Genomic DNA, 23,291 nt, shown 5'->3' on the forward strand with positions numbered 1-23,291 from the left:
CTTGTGTCCAAAGCCTGGCCCCCTATAGATGCAAACTTTCCTGATTTTGTGAAGCAGTTTTTTTGTTATATTTTCCTTTTTTTTTTTTTCTCCCTCTCATACTAATTTTTACCAATTCAGAAGTAGATAAAATATCAACATTCCATTCTTACCAATGGGTGTTTACATTTGGGTTCATGAGAATTCAGAGGCAACCAATCCTCACATCTTGTGGGTGGTAGTGCCCCCTTGTGGGCTAAAGCTTTCATAAAAGACAAGATGGAAAAAATGAATTTGACACTAAGCCTACGGTTGTCAACGTGATTCTTTGTGGACTGCAGGACCTGGAACTGTTCCCGGATGGAGATATGACCCTCATCGGGGACAAAGGAGGCAACCTCAGTGGGGGGCAGAAGGCTCGCATCAATCTGGCCAGGTGTGGAGATGTTGCATCTACATTCTGTTTTACTAGCATAGTAAATACATTTAAGTAATGCTGAAGGACATTGTTTTCTATTCAATATCCTTCTCACATGGTTCAACATTTATCAGCCGATTAAACCCATTCTAACATAGCTCAATTCATTTAATTTGAGCATGCAGGCTATCTATTGATTTATTTAAAACAATCCAACATTTTCCGTAATTCCACAAATTTTCTGCACAAACTTCTCATTGAAAGGTTTTTTTTTTCTAACAGTTTCACATTTTCTATCAATTCAAAGCATTCCATTCGGTCTTTTTCAGGCGTGTGTTCTTGTGTGTGTCCTCAGGGCAGTGTACGAAGAAGCAGACATTTACCTCTTAGATGATCCACTGAGCGCCGTAGATGCCGAGGTTGGGAAGTATCTCTTTGAAGCGTGAGTGTCCATCTTTTTCACAGTCGTTTTCTATCACATTGTATGGGCTATATTGGGACACTTGGCCTTTAGACCAGCAGCTTCAGCTCCTCTAGAACTTTTTAAAAGGTTTTGTCCAGTTACTGTCCCTGCAAAGCTATTATCCAAAATGTCTTGTCACTTCCAACACCAATGACTAAGTAGTAGATTAAGACTGTCCACAAAATATCTGACGTCTTTCTTTTATTTTACTGTCCATTGTTTTTATCAGTAGTTTCAATCTCATTAAAGCGTGTTTTGTCCATTTATTAGGTGCATTTGTGGCCTGCTGAAGAACAAGTGTCGCATCCTGGTGACTCACCAACTTCAGCATCTGAGGACAGCAGACCAGATATTGGTGGTCAAAGAGGTTAGTGTCGTGAACCTGAAAAGTGCTCCTGCATACACACCACAACCTTACGTATTCGTATACCATCTAATCATATCCAACACTGACAAACCTTCTAATCTTTAGTTCTAATAGTTTTCATGAGACTGTCAGAAAGATATTCATTCAACATTTTTGAACTGTATAACTAACCATTCATTACAGTTATTATATTATTCTGCACCTACATTCTTTTATTTCATATTCCGCCCTGTTTTTAATGCTCAACTACTTCCACATTTCTCAAAACACTCAAAGCGTTCCCACATCAAAATATTCAGCTCATTCGGTACATGATATTTATCTAATATTTCTACATTTTCCAACTGTCGGGTGTTTCCTTTCTCTTCAAAAAGGTACCAGTTTGCAAAAAGTTAGATCCAGGCCTAAGGCAGTTTATAGTCTTTTATTGCTCAAAAGCATTAAAAATGAAACAAGCAGACATGTGAGAAGAGGTAATAGAAAATTAAAACAATACAAAAACTAGGGTGACGGTCGATTTTAGCAGCCAGAAGGTACCACAGTAATTGTTTTGGCCTTAGCGACCATAGGAACAAAGAAAACATACCTGAACAGCAAGTGTGAAGAATCTCAGACTGGGACTGGTCAGTAATGCACCTGCGATCACCGGGAGTGATCATCAGGTATAAGTAGGGAGACAAATTATAATTGCAAACAGGTGCTCACAGTGGTATGGTCTAAACAAGTATGGGAGAAACAACAGAAGGAGTAATCACATAATGACAGCAGATCATGAGAAAATAACACCAACATTCCATTGAAAAGTGCAACATTCCTCCACCCATCCAAAGCATTCCATTCATTATCTTCTGTCATCACATCTTCTCTCCCTGCTTGGCACTCAGCATCAAGGGTTGGAATTGGGGGTTAAATCACCAAAATTGCTGTTCACTGCTCCCAGGGGGTGGAACAAGGGGATGAGTCAAATGCAGAGGGTAATTTCGCCACACCTAGTGTGTGTGACTATCAGTGGTACTTTAACTTAACTTAACTTCTTGTATCGCATTAGATTGTACCTAATGATTTGGTTGATGGTGAAGTTTCGCTTCTTTTTCTTAAAGGGTCACATGATGGCCCAGGGTACATACAGCGAACTGCAGAGCTCGGGCCTTGATGTCGGCTTCCTGCTAAAAAGCGCGGAGGAACAGGAGCAGCAAAGTTGGTCTGCAAACTGCGATGCCGTGTCACTTGCTAGTCGCAGGACGAATCACTCCAACAGTTCACTCTACTCGCACAGCTCCCTCCTGCCACCAGCGTGTGGTGGCCATGACCAGCTTACTGTAAGCAGTAGAATTCTATTTTAGAATTTGGATTTTCCCTCAAATACCTTATTGTACTTTTTCTCTATTTTTTCACGATAAGTCGAGATAAGTTGTAAGAGTTATCCAGAAATTACTTCAAACAGACATGTAGTCACTCTACTGTGATGTTATGTTATTTTTGTTACAGGCTGAAAACGTGCACGCCACAGTGGAAGAGACTCGTGCAGAAGGAAATGTCAGCAATGGCATTTATATCAAGTATTTTACCGCCCACTGCCACCCTCTGATCCTCCTGGCTATTTTGCTGCTCAGCGTTGTTGCTGAAGTAAGACAAGGCTTTTTTATGACGTTGGGGACAGCGTGTCTCGGTTGGTAGAGCGTTCTTGGTTCGATCTCCAGATTCCGCCATTCTAGTCGCGTCCGTTGTCCTTGGGCAAGACACTTCACCCTTGCTTCTGATGGGTTGTGGTTAGGGCCTTGCATGGCAGCTCCCGCCTTTGTGTGTGAATGTGAAAATAGTGTCAAAGCGCTTTGAGTACCTTGAAGGTAGAAAAGCGCTTTATAAGTATAAGAGACAGTACAACTACAACATCAGGTTGTGGAATAATATGTCTTAAAGGGGTCATATTATGATTTTGTTCCATATTTAAAACACTTACTTATTGTCTACATAACATGTAAAGATGGTTATTTGGTCAAAATGTTGTATAGATTATGTTTTACAGACCATCTTCAAATCACTTTATGACCGTCTCTTCAGGATGTGCCTTTTTGTGAACAGGACTCATTTACATGCCTCCACTTTGTCTTCCCCCTGTCATCAATATTGTAGTTTTTAGCACTTCCATATCAAGCCTACTGACAGATATAAGTTTGAACTATACGCTATTTTGTATTAGAAATGGCAACAGCGGAGGATGCATGTGCATGTATGAGACAGTCTGCCCCACAACAAGAGAATAGAGAAAACGAGGTACTTCTGGACTACAATGGACTACAATTGGGAACCCGTGCAAAGCTCTTCAGGTAAATCTCTAACTTATTTGGAGATATCGCTGACGTCACCAATGGGAAAAACGTCACAAATCGGACAAATTCCAAACGGCTCATTTGAAGTATGATGGAATGCAAAATTGTTTTATAAATATCTCCGTTAGTTCTCCATGGTTTGACTTCAAATTTTCGGCACTTATGCAGATCAAAAATACACAAAAGTACAACCAATACGACTGAAAAGCTAGTTTTAACTGGACATAAGTTAAAGTTGTCATAACTTGAAGTTGAAACCGTAATCATGCATGACACACGACACGGGACATCTACAGTTTTTGTACAACTTCAGCTCATTGAGCATCGAAAGAGGGGTGTCAAACTTTTCTCCTTGCATACATAAAAATAAAGGAAACAGGCAACTTTGATACATTTTGTACATTCAAACCAATGTAGTTTAATAAATACTGAACTATCCATCCTTCCATCCATTGTATTCCGCTTATCCGAGGTTGAGTCGCATGGGCAGCAACTTAAACTGAGAAGCCGAGACCTTCCTCACCCCAACAACTTGGTCCAGCTCCTCCCATCTCCCTCCCTCCCTCTCTCCAACGCGTTCTTGGTTTTCCCCAAGGCCTCATACTAGTCGGATATGCCTTGAACACCTCCCCGGGAAGGCATCCAGGAGCCGCTTAATCTGGCTGTACTCCGAGTTCACCTTGTCTCTAAGGGAGAACATATTTTGTCCGCTTATACCCGCAATCTTGTCCTTGCGGTCCCTACATGACCATCCTGTAGGTGACGATAGAAATGTAGCTCGACTGGTAAATTGACAGCTTTGCCTTCCGGGTCAGCTCCCATCACCCTGATGGACTGATGCACAGTCTTAATCACTGCAGACAACGCATCGATCCGCCTGTCGATTTCACAGTCTATTTTTCCCTCACTCTTGAACAAGATCCCAAAGTACTTGAACTTTCCCAGGATTTCCTCCCTGACCCAGAGATGGCACTCCATCCTTTTCCGGATTAGGGCTATTGACTCAATGTCCGCAAAGTAAAAAAAAAATAGGAGGAAAAAAATATGATTATGAAGCCAAATGTAGCGTTGTGGGAATATTTCATCATCAAATTGGATGGGCGATGTACGCCCATAAACACAGAAGAGCAAGCGAAAATGCTGTGATAACGTAATGGCAACAAACAAAAACAGACCTCGTTTTTTCCACTGGGAAAAAAATGCACTTTAAGATGTTAAATATTTATTTATATGTTAATTGTTTGCTTACACAAATGAGTCCATTTTATTTTGTTTGTTCACGATTACAAAGTTATTTACCTTGCAATTACAGTACAAAACAATTATACAGCAATTAGAAATAAAAGTGTATATCCTTGATACCTAGGTGCTTGAAGGTATGATGGTATCCCATCCAAGCCACCGCACACACGGCTGCAAACTCATCCAGCGAGAACTGAAGATCACGTCCCGATGAAACCAGCAGCACCACATCATCTGCAAAAAGCATTGAACCAATACTGTAGCCACCAAACCCGATCCCTTTTACGTCCTGTCTGGGCCTAGAAATTTGGTCCATAAAAGTAATGAACAGAATCAGTGACAAAGGGCAGCCCTGACAAAGTCCAAACCTCACTGGAAACAGGTCTGACTTACTGCCGACAATGCGGACCAAGCTCTAATAAAAAGAGTGGGCTGCAAAAATCAGGCACTACGATACCCTATATAATCCCACAGAACTCCCCACGGGATTTTAAGAGGAACACTGTTTGTGGATTTAACTTGTGGATCACACTGTGCATGTATCAAAATGAACCCCTACGCACAAACATAGGCTACTTGTAGTTTTTTGTAGCACTTGTAGGTGTTTGTAGTTGCAGTACTTGTCGTAATAAACTATTATATTATTGTCTCCGTGTTACCTTGTGTGACTCATTCAGGTGTTGATTGTCAAACATGTAGTCCATTCCAGTCTTGTGCAGGTCAGCAATCTTGTCCCTGAGGTCAGCTGTTTGGTCTTGCCCATGGTGGTGTAGAGGTTTGAATAGAGAGAGCATGTTTGTGTGACAGGTGTGTTTTATACACATATTGAAGTATGACTGGGAGTACTTTCTCAAAGGGAATGGACTCCTGAGTGTGTTTCATGCTTACATAATTATTCTGTGGTGTCACAATGCTTGCTGCTTGGTAGGGGATCAAATTCCTATTTACATCAGTCAGTTTTTTTTTCAAATTCTGTCTATACTGTTGATATCAATCAATCATTTTACGTCTGAAGCTAATGTACACTTTTTGGGTCTGTGTTCTTTAGGCTGCATATATTCTGCAGGACTGGTGGTTGGTGTTCTGGTGAGTCTGCGGTCCGAAGTCTACATACATCCACAGTCCAGCAATTTGTGTTAATGATGTTGTTGACAGGGCTAATCATTCGGCCAACGACACAATCAACAGTACGGTCGTGACATTTGAGAGAGGCATCAACAAGACTGCCTCACACAAAGGCGCTGATCTGACATTTTACCTGGGTATTTATTCAGGTTGGTGCAGCAATTCGTTGTCCCTTTTGCTTTTTGTAGCAGCAGTAGTCCTTATCAGTGCCTGTGTGTTGTAGGTTTGACCGCTGCCGCAGTGATTCTTGGCTATGTCAGAAGCTTGGTGATCTTTCACGGATTGGTGAAATCCACTCAGACGCTGCACAACAGGATGTTCAACGCTGTCCTTCGCACGCCAGTCTACTTCTTTGACATCAACCCCATAGGTGAAACCTTGGCACCACCTCATAATTGTTGGAAATGTAATCTTGCCTTGTGACGCACGTCACACGTAGTAGGTTGACAGCTCATGTCATGTGAGATAGGAGGCGTCACTCTGATTCATCTTGTCTTGGCTTCAGCTCTTAGCTGATCCAAAAGTGTGCTTGCTCCCCAATTCTAGGGAGGATCCTCAACCGCTTTTCAAAGGATATCAGCCAGATGGATTCCATGTTACCGCTCACCTTCGTGGATTTCTATCAAGTGAGGAGTCATCGGCCCTCAATGTTTTTGTCGGAGAGATTTAAAAGAAGCATTTTATTGTAGCTCTTTTGGCAGAATGTGGGTGTGCTTGCCGTGGCAGCCTCCATCATACCTTATCTCCTCATCTCCATTGCTCCCCTGATCTTCGTCTTTCTGTACCTGCGGCGGTTCTATCTCGCCACGTCACGAGATATCAAACGCTTGGAGTCCACAAGTATGTTGAGAACATGGATGAATGCCAAGAAGGCTGATTCACACAGTAATTTGTCATGTTCACTTGTTTTCTTGTAGCACGCAGTCCAGTCTTCTCCCATCTTTCGTCGTCCCTCCAGGGCCTGTGGAGCATCCGAGCCTTTGGAGCTGAGGAGAGATTGACCAAAGCCTTCGACTCATACCAGGACCGTCACTCAGGTCTTCACTTTAGAGCAGTGGTTCTCAAACTTTTTTCACCAAGTACCACCTAAGAAAGCACTTGGCTACCCAAGTACCACCATAATGACCAACATTAAAGTTTAGTACAGTAGTTGTTGTTGTAAGTATTCTTTAAAGGCCTACTGAAATGCGATTTTCTTACTTAAACGGGGATAGCAGGTCCATTCTATGTGTCATACTTGATCATTTCGCGATATTGCCATATTTTTGCTGAAAGGATTTAGTAGAGAACATCGACGATAAAGTTCGAAACTTTTGGTCGCTGATAAAAAAGTTTTGCCTGTACCGGAAGTAGCAGACGAGTAGCGTGACGTCACAGGTTGTGGAGCTCCGCACATTGTTTACAATCATGGCCACCAGCAGCGAGAGCGATTCGGACCGAGAAAGCGACGATTTCCCCATTTATTTGAGCAAGGATGAAAGATTCGTGGATGAGGAAAGTGAGAGTGAAGGACTAGAGGGCAGTGTGAGCGATTCAGATAGGGAAGATGCTGTGAGAGGCTGGTGGGACCTGATATTCAGCTGGGAATGACTAAAAGAGTAAATAAACACTAGACATATATATACTCTATTAGCCACAACACAACCAGGCTTATATTTAATATGCCACAAATTAATCCTGCATAACAAACACCTCCCCCCTCCCGTCCATATAACGCACCAATACAACTCAAACACCTGCACAACACACTCAATCCCACAGCCCAAAGTACCGCTCACCTCCCCAAAGTTCATACAGCACATATATTTCCCCAAAGTCCCCAAAGTTACGTACGTGACATGCACATAGCGGCACGCACGTACGGGCAAGCGATCAAATGTTTGGAAGCGTACTCACGGTACCGTGTCTGCGTATCCAACTCAAAGTCCTCCTGGTAAGAGTCTCTGTTGTCCCAGTTCTCCACAGGCCAATGGTAAAGCTTGACTGTCATCTTTCGGGAATGTAAACAATGAAACACCGGCCGTGTTTGTGTTGCTGAAGTCGGCCGCAATACACCGCTTCCCTCATACAGCTTTCTTCTTTGCTGTCTCTATTGTTCATTGAACGAATTGCAAAAGATTCACCAACACAGATGTCCAGAATACTGTGGAATTTTGCGATGAAAAGAGACGACTTAATAGCTGGCCACCATGCTATCCCAAAATGTCCTCTACAATCCGTGACGTCACGCGCTGACGTCATCATACCGAGACGTTTTCAGCAGGATATGTCGCGCGAAATTTAAAATTGCACTTTAGTAAACTGACCCGTATTGGCATGTGTTGCAATGTTAAGATTTCATCATTGATATATAAACTATCAGACTGCGTGGTCGGTAGTAGTGGTTTTCAGTAGGCCTTTAATATTCTTTTTATTTAAAGGGGAACTTTATATAAAACTTTTTTGCCTTATCGTTCATTATGAGATACAAAAAGGCAAAAAGTCTTCTTTCTTTTTTTTTGCATTCTAACATATAGAAATCGGCTCGTTCTTGGTAGCTAGAAATGCAGCTAATTGGAGCAATCAATTGTACTTCAAAATCACTTTAAAAATGCATTCAAAAACCGTCAACGATACTTCATTTACATTTGGTGACCTGTATAAGAGCGAACACTGAGGAACTCTTTTTCTAGCATGTACTAACACATCGGCGTGCTATGGTATTAGCCGTAGAAGCTAACTAGGGCAAGAGATAAGCTAGCTCCTACGTCAGCACGAAACGCGTTTGAGTTTGTAATGCACAACACTGCAATAGAACACCAATTTGTACTAACTGAAAAAGATGAACAATTATATTATAGTATCTGTAAAGTATTAGCCTACATTTCATGTTTGGTTTGTACACAGCTAGCTCGACAGTGTATGTAATGTAGTGTAGTGATGTGCTGCATGTATCATAATCATTAGTACAGTGAGTTACTCAATGTACAGTTGTCCGTTTGGTCCAGCTGGCCTGGGATGTTTTCAGTTGACTTGGGTAAACAATCCATTAATTCGACATAGCTTGGCTGAAAAGTTCCAGATTTGCTCCAGATTTGCAGCATAACCAAGTCACACTTTTTTCGGCTTCCGTCTGCTTCAACGTTTCAGCCTCTTCTTCGTGCTCGCTTCGAGAAGCAGCAATTAAAAAAAATAAAATAAGATTGTGAATCCGCATTTGTCCAAAAATATTCGTCTTCGTTGTCTATTACCAAGTCTGCCATGATTAGAAAACACACTTTCGTTTGATTCCGGGAGTAGGAACAAATTTGTTGCAGGAAGTCGGAAATGCTCTGCCATGGAAACGGAAATAAACGCGCCGAAGAATTAGTTCCGGCTGTGCATAAAATGACAAAAATACGGTAAATATTGTACATTTTACATATTGTTATGATCGTGTCTGTTACTACATTATATATAAATTTGCAGTGTGTACCGGTATATAAAACGTTGATGAAGGGTTTTGAAGTTGTTTTTCAGCAGGGGTGCCCACTCTTTTTCAGCAGGCAAGCTACTTTTCAAATGACCAAGTAGAGGTTATCTACCTCATCGTCATATATATATATATATGAAACAGGCCTGTAGAGATGAAATAGTCTTGTGATTTTTTTCCCACACATACATATATATATATATATATATATATATATATATATATTTAAAAATATATATATATATATATATATTTATATATATGTGTGTGTGTGTGTGTGTGTGTGTGTGTGTGTGTGTGTTGTATATATGTGTATGCTTAGGCTGCTGCCCCCGCGACCCGACCTCGGATAAGCGGAAGAAAATGGATAGATGGATGGATATGTATATACAGTCGCGATCAAAAGTTTACATACACTTGTAAAGAACATAATGTCAGGGCTGTCTTGAGTTTCCAATAATTTCTACAACTCTTATTTTTTGTGATAGAGTGATTGGAGCACATATTTGTTGGTTACAAAAAACATTCATGAAGTTTGGTTCTTTTATAAATTTATTATGGGTCTACTGGAAATGTGACTAAATCTGCTGGGTCAAAAGTATACATACAGCAATGTTAATATTTGGTTACATGTCCCTTGGCAAGTTTCACTGCAATAAGGCGCTTTTGGTAGCCATCCACAGGCTTCTGGTTGAATTTTTGATCACTCCTCTTGACAAAATTGATGCAGTTCAGCTAAATTTGTTGGTTTTCTGACATAGACTTGTTTCTTCATAATTGTCCACACGTTTAAGTCAGGACTTTGGGAAGGCCATTCTGAAACCTTAATTCTAGCCTGATTTAGCCATTCCTTTACCACTTTTGACGTGTATTTTGGGTCATTGTCCTGTTGGAACACCCAACTGCGCCCAAGACCCAACCTCCGGGGCTGATGATTTTAGGTTGTCTTGAAGAATTTGGAGGTAATCCTCCTTTTTCATTGTCCCATTTAAAGCACCAGTTCCATTAGCAGCAAAATAGGCCCAGAGCATAATACTACCACCACCATGCTTGACGGTAGGAATGGTGCTACTGGGATTAAAGGCTTCACCTTTTCTCCTCCAAACATATTGCTGGGTATTGTTACCAAACAGCTCAATTTTTGTTTCATATATTATATATTATTATTTATTCATGAAACAGACGTTTTTGTTAACATGTTAATAAAAGTGTTTGATAAAAATTCAAGCATGTTTAACACATGTACAGTATCATGTGATAACTGTATGCATGTTCGAAATAAACTCTAACCAAAGCCATAACATATAAATTCCTGTCTTTCATAAAGACAAAAATATAAGTTGGTGTATTACCTTTTTGTGATAACTTGCATTGATTGGAATCAGACAGAATTTATCAGCACAACTGATAAATTCCACATTTTCGAATTTACATTGTGGAGGTGAAAAAAAGTTCTCTTTTCCACATGAAAGTGGTTGGTTTTTGGCATCTTGTTTGTCCAACTTCCATACTCGTTTTTAAACATTTTACAAGAAATAATGTACATTGACGGCAAACTCCGTAGCTTGCTAGCTTGTGTGCGCTAGTTTTCTGTGACTCTTATTTTGTTAGCGCAGGCAGGATGGAGCATCACATTTATTGTGAAGACAGAAACTGTGCGGTCAGTCTTTAGACTTTTTGACGGCATATTCGGCACGAGAGTCTGTTGAAATAAAAGGTGTTTCTCGCCTTCCTGTCAGTCGTTTTTTTCTTAATACTGAGCTCACAGCACCCAGCGTCATTCGGGTGCCACGAATGTCAGTCAACTAACGAAAGTGACGTCATAGTGAAGATTGATGATCGCAAATGTTTAGCACTATTTTTTCAAGGCTTGGTTGGCGATCGACGTAAGGGGCACACCTGTTTTAGAGGCTTTAAAGCAGGGATCCCCAAACTTTTTGACTCTTGGGCCGCATTGGGTTAAAAAAATTTGGCCGGGAGCCGGGCTGTATATATATATATATATATATATATATATATATATATATATATATATATATATATATATATATATATATATATATATATATACACATACATACATTTATATATACAGATATGAAGACAAGAATATAAGTTGGTGTATTACCTGATTCTGATGACTTGCATTGATTGGAATCAGACAGTAGTGCTGATAATGTCCACGTTTTCAAATGGAGGAGAAAAAAAGTTCCTCCTTTCTGTCTAATACCACATGAAAGTGGTTGGTTTTTGGCATCTTATTTGTCCAGCTTCCATATTCGTTTTTATACACTTTACAAAAAATCCATTGGCGGAAAACTCCGTAGCTTTCTAGCTTGTTTGCGCTGGCTTTCGGAGACTCTTATTTTGTTAGCGCAGGCGCGATGGAGCGGCACTTTTATTGTGAAGACAGGAACTGTGCGGTCAGTCTTTAGGCTTTTGACGGGAGGTACGGTTGAAATAAGAAAGTGTCTTTTTTCCTTCACACTTTTGATTGATTGATTGATTGAAACTTTTATTAGTAGATTGCACAGTACAGTACATATTCCGTACAATTGACCACTAAATGGTAACACCCGAATAAGTTTTTCAACTTGTTTAAGTCGGGGTCCACGTGTGACGGTCATGTGACCGCCTGGCTCTGTTTGATTGGTGAAACGGAGTCAAACGTCACCAGTGACTGCATTTGATTGGTGAAACGCAGGAATGCGATAGATCCTACTTTGAAGTTCTGTCTGACAAACTAAAACAAACAAAGTGTGCATTAACAGATCGATAAAAATCAGTAGCGAGTAGCGAGCTGAATGTAGATAAATGGAGCAGAGTAAAAGTAGCGTTTCTTCTCTATAAATATACTCAAGTAAAAGTATGTTGCATTAAAACTACTCTTAGAAGTACAATTTATCCCAAAAGTTACTCAAGTAGATGTAACGGAGTAAATGTAGCGCGTTACTACCCACCTCTGCGTACCTTTAGTGGTACCCGTACCACAGTTTAAGAATCACTGCTTTAGAGTGTGAATACGTTTCCATTAGGGATGTAACAGTACGCCATTGTCACAGTTCAGTACGTATCTCTAGTTTTAGGTCATAAATGGTTTTATTTTGGATACAGTAAACATAAACCTGCTTAACTTTTGTGGAATCAGCTTTAATGATTTGAAAAAACTGCTAACAAAAAATTGTCCTGTTGTGCCATCTCTACTGAACAATTGCGGCACACTGCTTTCGCCTTACCCACTTGTCTTTGTTTACATATTTCACCGAGAAGGCTGAGTGTTCTCAAAAAGGAGACTTTTAAGATGGAAGAGTGTTTTCAACATATAGATTCTCCTTGACACTATCGCTAGCAATGCTCGGCAAAGGCTGGACTGCACAGTAATTGTTTAGCAAGAAGACACTTGATGCCATAAGCACCTAATGTTTATTGTATGGGAAATCGTTTCACCTCTGTAACAAACCGACATTTTTAGAGTTTGTGTTGTGTTGTCATCTCAGAAGCGTGGTTTCTCTTTCTGATGACCTCCCGTTGGTTTGCGCTGCGTCTGGACAGCATTTGCTCCGTCTTTATCACCTTCGCAACATTTGGCTGCATCTTTCTCCGAGATGGTAAGGATGTATTTTATGTTCAGTGGCAAAGTTGTTCTGTCAATAGTGTTGACTTGATCAATGACTGTGTATTAATTTTATAAAGAAAATATTTTTTGGAGTTGTTGACATAATGTAATGTTGTGTAACAAGCAATACCCAAAAGTTAAAAGGTGGCTATGATGTTTGTCAGGGTTGGAGGCTGGCGAGGTGGGCCTGGTGCTGACATACGCTGTGACACTTGTTGGAAACTTTCAATGGACCGTGAGACAAAGTGCCGAGTTAGAGAACATGGTATGAACTGTTTACTTACATTTTTTTAAAGACCTGACATCCCCTTGAATACTGTGCTCAATATACCCAATGGCGTTGCAATGGGTTGCAATCATGTGACTTAGAGGCACTTCTGGCTTTCAGGCGATGGTCCAGAGTCCCATTAGGCTGCTGTTTATGTACCTGAATCAGTGCAGATTTGGGCATATTTTGAAAGGTTTGAGGCAAATATATATACATATATATATAAGCGATCATGATTTTTTTTTTTTTAAGATGGAGTGGATTTTACACTTTAAAAAAATATATTTTTTCATGATTTAAATCATTTATCATCACCAAGACGTTACTGCTCGCTCCAACCTCACTTTGTTTGACACTCGAGGTATTTAGAGAAGAAAAGATTAGCACATCATGTCTTTACATCTGGAGGGTACACAAATTGGACCTATTCGTGCATCGGTATGTACCGTATTTGATTGACATAACGAGTGCTGTGCTGCTGTGATCGTGACGCTCATGAGAAAAAGGATACGTTTGTTTGCAGTTGATTTCCTGCTACAAATATTAGTCTGTCATTTACAATTCATGTCTGCAGTTGTTTTTATGGTGTGAAGTTCATATTTTGTCTCATTATTTAAACTTAGACTTTAGACTTCCTTTTATTGTCATTCAAATTTGAACTTTACAGTACAGATAAGAACAACATTTTGTTGCATTAGCTTGTTGTAGTGCAGGATAATAGAGCAATAAGGTGCAGATATAAATAAATAGATGACTGTACAGATAAATATATTGCACTTTTGCATATGCATCCACGTTTATGGATGTATTGTCTTTATACTCCAGCGAGTTAATCCATTTTTGGGGGGAATTGAGGGGATTATTATGATATTAGCTATAGATGTCCATCATTTAGCAATGTTTGTTCGCAACATCAAGATATAGTATATTCTGTTGAGCCTACGAGAGATTTATTAATCTACTTTATCAATACTACTAAGGATATTTTCTTGATGCTAACGAATAGCACTAAATACGCTCATGTGGTCATCCGTGTCGAATAAAGCACTTGTCTTTCCTGCTCAACAAGAACTAAGCTTTTAGTTCCTGTTATGAAAATGGACAATGAAAATACGTTGGATTGGACCAATAATCACAATATTCACTATTAGGACTTAACATGACATTAGATTATTTACACAACCAGGTCTTCGTAGTTATATTTAGGCATAGCAACCACAAGAGAACACAAACACAAACTAATGTGATCTATTGTCCTTTCTTTACGTTTAGTTCTGCTCTCAAATACTACTATTATAGCAGAGAATAAACTCACTGCAGACACAAGCAAGGTCTGATTGTATTCCACAAGATGATGAAAGGTGATTATTTTAAGAGCCATTTTCTTCGACGCACTTCCGTTTTTTTCTTGACTTTGTTGACTATGAACAACTTATTTCGGGACTTAATGAAAGATCTTTCTTATCGCTCTATTTGAACGATTGGAACACCCAAGAACAGAACAGCAATTTGGCATTTATTGCTCAAACGCTTCACTCACTCGTACTTGTTTTAATGCTTCGCTCAAGCTGCTTGACCATCGTGCGAATTAAGCCGCGAAGAATGAAAACGGACGACATATGCAACCCAGCCATTGTTATTATAATAATAATCAATGTTGTCAAGCAATTAAAAAAAATGCTTATGATTAAGCTTGATAATTGTTTAATCTCATCTAAAATGCTGAAAAAAGCCCCCAACTTGAAGTATTTTCATTTAAATTCATTACATTATTATAAAGATAGATATATAAACAAAGTGACTTCATGAAGTCATTTATTGATTCTAACAGACAAAAACAGATGCAGGCTGTTTTTAATCACCAAAATAAAAAAAAACAGATCCATGTAAAGTTAACACATAAAAAACAGTAAGCTTTTCTGAGCATGCAATGTTGAACTTGTTGCTTTTCTTCTGCTTCAGATAATCCATCCATCCATTTTCTATATAAAATAAATAAAACCGACACATCAATCACAGTGCTAGCATATGTTGCCAATAGTGGTTTAAGAGAAAACATTTACCAATAAATCTATATGTTTATCACAATCACTGTTAAACTTTGTATAAAAGGTTTCCCACGGATTGAAAGAAATGAATGTCCTGAGAATACATTAACCTAGATGAAGAACAACGTCTATAAACTTGCTTTGTACAGCTGATAATCACATGTTTAAAACAAGTGTTGCTTTCCCAGATGACATCGGTCGAGAGGGTGGTGGAGTACACCAAACTAAAGAGCGAAGCCCCCTGGGAAACCTCGAAGCGTCCTCCTCCCAATTGGCCGAGTCAGGGTCAGGTGACCTTTGACCATGTACATTTGTCATACAGCGCCGACGCCCCAGTGATCCTCAAAGACATCTGCGCCACCTTCTGTCCCAATGAGAAGGTGAAATATTTCCTCACTGTCATGTGAGTCGGAGAAGAGACGGCGCGCTTTGAAAGTTTTTTCTCGGTCAGGTGGGCATTGTCGGTCGAACGGGTGCTGGGAAAAGCTCTCTGGCGGCGGCTCTCTTTCGTCTGGCAGAGCCACAAGGGAACATCTACATAGATGGTTTGTTGACATCTGAGCTGGGCCTGCACGACCTGCGACAGAAGATCTCAATCATACCTCAGGTTGACGTCAGCTGACATGTTCCTGTTTGGCTTGAAACTTCCTTCTGATTGATTGATTGATTGATTGATTGAGACTTTTATTAGTAGGTTGCACAGTGAAGTACATATTCCGTACAATTGACCACTAAATGGTAACACCCGAATAAGTTTTTCAACTTGTTTAAGTCGGGGTCCACTTAAATTGATTCATGATACAGATATATACTATCAGATATATACTATCATCATAATACAGTCATCACACAAGATAATCACATTGAATTATTTACATTATTTTCAATACGGGGTGTGGAGGGGGGCGGGGTGTTAGGTTTGGTTGTTATCATCAGTCATCAACAATTGAGAACAGAGAAATGGACATTGGAACAGTGTAGGTCTGACTTGGTAGGATATGGACAGCAAGTAGTGGGCAGAAAGAGAGAGAGAGAGAGAGAGAGAGATGCAGTCGATACATTAATGTACAAATATTGCACGCAAGGCTCGAGACATTCCATTTTGAGATCTAATATTTTAACACTGTTATTTTCTGAACCATAAACCGTATCGGTGTATAAGCCGCATTCAGGAAATTTCCGAAGAAAAAAAAGATGTTTTCATATATTGATCACACCGTGATCAAGTGGCAGGTGTATACCGGTACACATCAAGTGGCAGATATATACCGGTACATTGTGAAATTAGATTTTTAAACAGAAACATTTTGTAAATGTTTATTTGCTTATCTAAATTTTTTCAAAACTGCGCCTGTAATATGGCAGTAAAACGGCTTATCAAACAAAACAGAAAATTAATTGATGTTCATTATGAGATGAATAAGATGTGCTTTTTTAAAAAGGTTCAATATGTTTATCAGGATTCTTCTTCTCTGTACTTTGTAAACACTTTGAGTTGGAACATTTTCGTAAAGTGGATTATTTTAGTGCATTGTTTGATTTCTTTGCTTAATCCATTCCATAATTTAGCTGGTAGCAAAGAAAAATTCATAGATTAGCCGCGCCTTTGTATAAGCAGCAGGGTTCTGAAACATCAGAGGAGGCCAAAACAGGTCCATCTCCCTCCATCCCTGCTCACAAACTTCTACAAGTCAGTTACAAAAAATATTCTGATGTACTGCTACACTCTGTGGTTTGCCAGCGACACTCAGGAGATCAGGAACGACCTACTGAAAGTGGTGAGAACAGTAGAACACATCATCGGCTTCCCACTGCCTGCTCTCATTGGCATTTACACTGGCGGTCTGACAAAGAAGGCCAGCAGCGTTGCACTAGATTACAATCACTCCAGCCACTATATGTTTGCCCCTTTACCTTCAGGGAAAATATTCATATATCTTAAAAGCAGAACAGACTGAAAAACAGCTTCTATCCAAGGATTGTAACCACCACCACCCCATTCTCCAACTGACAAGCCAAATAGAATTGTGTTATATAACTTCATCTTTTACAGTGTATGTGTGTTACTTATCTTTGATATTGTATAATTTTATATTTGTAAACTATTCTCTCTAGCTTTTGTTTATTGTTTATTTATAATGATTACGTTGCCTAATCCGGAGCTGCTAAACTGTTTTCCATTGTCTTACTAAAGCAATGACAACACACAACTTAATTCATACATATTTGTTTACGTATACAAGACTACTACCCAGACTATGTGGGACGGCCGTCTATCTCGACCAGTTGTGTTGACGTATATAGACACAGTGTAGGTGTAGACAATGCTCAATGTAAAAGACGTGGATGTTCTAATTTTCACTTTAATTTGGTCTTTGTACCCTTGTAAACCAGGACCCTGTGCTGTTTACCGATTCTGTGAGGAAGAACCTGGACCCGTTTAACCAGCACACAGATGCTGACGTATGGAAAGCTCTGGAGCAAGCAAGTGTCTGCATTTTCCTTTAATTCACAAACACTCGCAGCTTGTCCTGACATGTTGTCCTGTATCACCTGAAGGTCCAACTAAAGTGCATGGTGAAGGACCTTCCTACCAAGTTAGAGACTGTTCTGGCAGAGTGTGGCTCCAACTTCAGCGTTGGTCAGAGGCAGCTGGTGTGTCTGGCCAGAGCCATCCTGAGAAAGAACCGCATCCTTGTCATAGACGAGGCTACAGCCAACGTGGACCCAAGGTGCATTAGAAGAACTGGGCTCTGCCATCATGATGAGTAAAGTAATCTCAGGTACTCAGGAGTAATCGCAGATATTTGTTGCAGGACTGACGAGCTGATCCAACAAACCATCCGACAGGAGTTCAAAGACTGCACTGTGTTCACCATTGCTCACCGACTCAACACCATCATAGACAGTGACCGAATTCTGGTGAGTGTTAGACCTGTAATTCAAAGTACACTATATGGACTAAAGGACTGGGACACACCTCGTTACTAGTTCAAGTCATCTTAGCTAATCAAGGACAGAATGCTATTGACAAGAGTTGTCATCATGCTGCAGCATGATGCCAACCCTTATTCCAGCTTGGGTTGCAGTGCATACTTTAAACTGCATGAGTCTTTATATAGTGCAAATTGGCTTGAAGAAAAACTGCTCAAGACTTATTGGCATAACGCAAACATGACGTCATTAGCAAGAGTCTCCAGGTACAAGGCATGCATCCAGGTGGACATACCTCTGTGCTACCTGCACCTGTGTGTTTGCTGCCAGGTGCTGGATGAAGGTCGGGTTCAAGAGTTGGGTCATCCCTCCAAACTGCTCCAGAACAAAGATGGCGCTCTGCACAGGCTGGTTCAGCAACTGGGTCCCTCCGAGGCTGAAGCTTTGTTGGAGGCAACTAAACAGGTGAAGTGCATCATGCTCCACACAAACGCCAGCACTGCTCAAGATCTAAATGGGTCATGTGGATCACATGCAGGCAGTGCAGACCACCTGATGGGCCAATACTGGAAAACATTGGTTTGAATCCCTGATGGAAGAAGCACCACCAAAAATGTTGAGGTTTGTCAGGGTTTCATGAGAACCGACAGTTGATGAGAAATTTCTGACTTTGTTGGGATTCATTGTACAAAATACCTACTGTAACTTTTTACTTTGAATAGAATACCTACTATAAGATGTGAATTGACTATGTCAATGATACAAGAAGATTGTTAAAAGGATGATAAAAATAACAACTATTAGCTCTTGTAGCGTTTAACCAATCCATACTGTGGGGCCAAATGTCTAAAGACCAAATCCATCAGAAGATGTTAAGGCAGAAAATAATCATTGCTTTGCCTTTCAGCTGTACATGAAAAACAAAATAGTCTTGCTCAATAAAAGTCAGACTTGTAAGAGAGTGGGAGCTTTAGGTGTGAGTGTAGCGTGCAACAAGTTTAATGTTAGCAAGCATGGAACAAGGGTGCTTAAGGCTTACCATGAATTGATTAACGTGGACCCCGACTTAAAAAAGTTGAAAAACTTATTCGGGATGTTACCATTTAGTGGTCAATTGTACGGAATATGTACTGTACTGTGCAATCTACCAATAAAAGTTTCAATCAATCAATCAATCAATCAGGTGGGGAAGAATGATCAATTCTCCGATGCATCACGATTAGAATGAAGACAATTCTAAATCGATACAAATGTCCAAATATCGATTATTTACGTATGTTAAATAAAGTAATACAGACGGTTCAATAATGCAAAATTAATGCTAATGTTCTCTAAGCATTAGTTCTAGGTTTGGTTGTAACTAACCATGGGAGATTATTTTAAGATTACGTGTTAATTGATTCAGAATGGACACACACGGAGGAGGTAGCATGAGAGGACAACCTATGCTAGCTGCGGCGCTAAATTAGCTTTAATGTGAAGTAGTAAAACAAGAGAATAATAATTTCTACACTTCAACAGGAAGCTAATGGAAACCGCGTTACAGCAGTAACCAGCTAAGACGAGGAAATTATTAGCAAGTCGATTAATACATCAGCCACAGATATGAATGAGTAGATAGATGACACATGTCCTTGAACTGCAAGGTTATGGCGACTGGAGCAAAGTGTCTGAACATTCTATGGTTTTAGAAACCAAGAATGTTAAATCAAGGACGCCTGCCTGCCAAATAAAGACGTTTACTTATTTAATCTCTTAGCAGGCAGCTACTCTTCTCACATATCTAGCCTTCCATATAAATGTATATCTATGCTGTGCGCACTAACATCTTAAAACCGGAAGTGATGCAATACTGCATACGTCAGAAGCCAAAGGAGGAGCCTTGTAGACATATTCATACTTGCCAACCCTCCCGAATTTTCCGGGAGACTCCCGAATTTCAGTGCCTCTCCCGAAAATCTCCCGGGACAACCATTCTCCCGAAAATCTCCCGATTTCCAGCCGGACAACTATATAGAGGGGGTGCCTTAAAGGCACTGCCTTTAGCGTCCTCTCTCACCTGAAAAGGAGACTATTATATATGTCTCCGTTATTCATAGCTTTATCTATAACCCATAAAGTAGGCAGGCACGGAGCTATTTCTCAGCGTGTGTTTATTCCAGCCGGCACGTTAATACACTGACACACAACATCCGGATTCCCATCATGCATTGCTTCAAAACCACGGCAAGTTGTAATATCCAAAATTTCCAGCCGGACAAACAATACTGGGGCTGTGCCTTTAGCGTCGTCTCTCACCTGAAAAGGAGACTATTATATATGTCTCCGTTATCCATAGGTTTATCTATAACCCATAACACGGTGGCCGAATGGATATAGTCACTCATGATTCATGAACGGTCAGAGAAGCCCGCGGCGGCGGTAGCGCAGTATTATGGGCCACCTTGCAAGCAACATTCCGTTCTCATTTGCGGATGTTTTCAACAAATCCGTGAAGGATATGTTCCCGGATTCAGAGATCGCTCGCCAGTACTCAAATAGCAGAACAAAGGCTACTCAAATAGTGAAAGGTAAGTGTTATTTTTTTTTTAAAGTAAGCAGCAAGTACAGTACAGTGAGTAGAACAACTGTGTTTTCATTACTGTTTACTGTACTACCGTATTTTTCGGAGTATAAGTCGCTCCGGAGTATAAGTCGCACCGGTCGAAAATGCATAATAAAGAAGGAAAAAAACATATATAAGTCGCATTTTTGGGGGAAATTTATTGGAGAAAACCCAACACCAAGAATAGACATTTGAAAGGCAATTTAAAATAAATAAAGAATAGTGAACAACAGGCTGAATAAGTGTACGTTATATGATGCATTAATAACCAACTGAGAACGTGCCTGGTATGTTAACGTAACATATTATGGTAAGAGTCATTCAAATAACTATAACATATAGAACATGCTATACGTTTACCAAACAATCTGTCACTCCTAATCACTAAATCCCATGAAATCTTATACGTCTAGTCTCTTACGTGAATGAGATAAATAATATTATTTGATATTGTACGGTAATGTGTTAATAATTTCACACATAAGTCGCTCCTGAATATAAGGCGCACCCCCGGCCAAACTATGAAAAAAACTGCGACTTATAGTCCGAAAAATACGGTATATATATATATACATATATATATACCGTATTTTTCGGACTATATATACATGTATATATATATGTAAGAAATACTTTAATTTCAGTAAATTCTAGCTATAAATATACTCCTCCCACTTAACCCCGCCCCCCGGCCACGCCCCCAATCTCCCGAATTCGGAGGTCTCAAGGTTGGCAAGTATGGACATATTATTAATATTATTAATGATTAAATGTAATACATTTAGGATATACATTGTAATAATAATAATACACTACAGTGACAATATACAATATAATAATTGAAGATGTATAATTAATTGATTTGTAATCAAATCTTGAGGTGCCCAAAGATTCCCTACCTCTAACGGTGCTTTCTCGTTGATGTAAGTTGATGCAAGATCAGACAGGGTTACTTCTCACCCAAAGTCAGATGGGATAGGCTCCTGCACACCTGAGTACAATCACTATAGGAAATGAATGAATGAATGAATGAATGAATGGAATGAGGGCAACATTTGGGTTCAAATGTCCAGTGCTACATGTCATGTTATTGAATGTACAGGTAATATATGCATGTATGTGTTTAAACCAAATCTGACATGTAATCTTTGTAAAGGACATGACTTGAAATATTTGATCACAAAGTCCAGGATGTTGTGTGAACGCTCGGTGTGAGTTTGTACATCTAAAGTTCCATCATGTGTCCGTCATGTGACTCGAGAGACCTTTTGATAGGGGTTTTTGTCGCCAATTGTTCTTTTGTATTGTAAAATGCTGTAATATTGGGGGCGGCATGGCGTAGTGGGTAGAGCGGCTGTGGCAGAAACCAGGAGGTTGCAGGTTCGCTCCCCGCCTCTTGACATCCAAATCGCTGCCGTTGTGTCCTTGGGCAGGACACTTCACCCTTGCCCCCAGTGCCGCTCGCACTGGTGAATGAATGATGAATGATAGGTGGTGGTCGGAGGGGTCGTAGGCGCAAACTGGCAGCCTCGCTTCCGTCAGTCTACCTCAGGGCAACTGTGGCTACGAAAGTAGCTTACCACCACCAGGTGTGAATGAATGATGGGTTCTCACTTCTCTGTGAAGCGCTTTGAGTGTCTATAAAAGCGCTATATAAATCGAATCCATTATTTTTTTTTATTATTAATATATTTTGTGGCTATTTGTTTTATAGAATTATTTTCAATGTAAAACTGTTGTGGTATTTATCATTATTTTTGACTGTAATTTGCTTTAATTATGATGTTAAAAGGTTCATCCTGCTAGCAATACTGTACATGTACTGAAGGTGTGGACAAAAACATGTGTGTAACATCTGCTACAAGGTGAATAAATAAGAAAATCTGAGCATTTCATTTGTTGGTTGTGTTCAAGAGACAGTAAGTCTTTTTCAAGTTGAAGCTCAACTTGTCTAACTTACATAACTAATGCATTCCATGTTTCTACACATATGGGCTTGCCCACAAAACTTATTTGATCCCCTGCTAAGTTTGTAGGTTTTACAAAGATATGAACGGTTTGGCTGTTTTATCATATTATAATTTTAACAAAACATAGTCATTAAATTTTTTTTTTTTCAAAAATACAAACTAAAGTTCATGAATTAATTCATATTATTAAGGTAAATAAGTAATTAATTTCCTACCAAGCAGCAAGCATATAACGATATAACATTGTGTTTTAATGGACACAATGTGTCCATTAAAACACACAAATGAGTGGGTACTTTCTTAAAAGGGGAACTGCACTTTTTGGGGAATTTTGCCTATCGTTCACAATTATTATGAAATACATGACGACGGATGGATTTAATGCTGTCATGATGTGGAGGTGAAGAACCTCAAGATGCAGAGATGACAGGCGGTGTACAAGAAAACATGGTTTTAATGTTAAAAAAAAAGGTGA

The 23,291-nt window shown here is 39.8% G+C and overlaps 1 protein-coding gene across 1 annotated transcript in view; it reads left to right on the plus strand.

Annotated features, from left to right (window-relative positions):
* The window catches only part of LOC133618217 (ATP-binding cassette sub-family C member 4-like), a 115,981-nt gene extending 93,253 nt beyond the window's left edge, over positions 1-22,728 (plus strand). The window contains exons 12-31 of the mRNA XM_061978659.1: positions 321-415; positions 753-839; positions 1,131-1,227; positions 2,328-2,546; positions 2,716-2,853; positions 5,848-5,885; positions 5,955-6,073; positions 6,148-6,294; positions 6,471-6,550; positions 6,614-6,764; positions 6,842-6,961; positions 12,873-12,983; positions 13,156-13,256; positions 15,496-15,687; positions 15,759-15,914; positions 17,702-17,791; positions 17,867-18,039; positions 18,124-18,229; positions 18,572-18,706; positions 18,780-22,728. Coding sequence (XP_061834643.1) covers positions 321-415; positions 753-839; positions 1,131-1,227; positions 2,328-2,546; positions 2,716-2,853; positions 5,848-5,885; positions 5,955-6,073; positions 6,148-6,294; positions 6,471-6,550; positions 6,614-6,764; positions 6,842-6,961; positions 12,873-12,983; positions 13,156-13,256; positions 15,496-15,687; positions 15,759-15,914; positions 17,702-17,791; positions 17,867-18,039; positions 18,124-18,229; positions 18,572-18,706; positions 18,780-18,797 — 2,373 coding nt within the window. The 3' untranslated portion in view covers positions 18,798-22,728. The remainder of the gene's footprint in view (positions 1-320; positions 416-752; positions 840-1,130; positions 1,228-2,327; positions 2,547-2,715; positions 2,854-5,847; positions 5,886-5,954; positions 6,074-6,147; positions 6,295-6,470; positions 6,551-6,613; positions 6,765-6,841; positions 6,962-12,872; positions 12,984-13,155; positions 13,257-15,495; positions 15,688-15,758; positions 15,915-17,701; positions 17,792-17,866; positions 18,040-18,123; positions 18,230-18,571; positions 18,707-18,779) is intronic.
* The last annotated feature ends 563 nt before the right edge of the window (positions 22,729-23,291 follow it).

The sequence above is a fragment of the Nerophis lumbriciformis genome, linkage group LG01, assembly GCF_033978685.3.
Source record: "Nerophis lumbriciformis linkage group LG01, RoL_Nlum_v2.1, whole genome shotgun sequence".
NCBI classification, from domain to species: Eukaryota; Metazoa; Chordata; class Actinopteri; order Syngnathiformes; family Syngnathidae; genus Nerophis; species Nerophis lumbriciformis.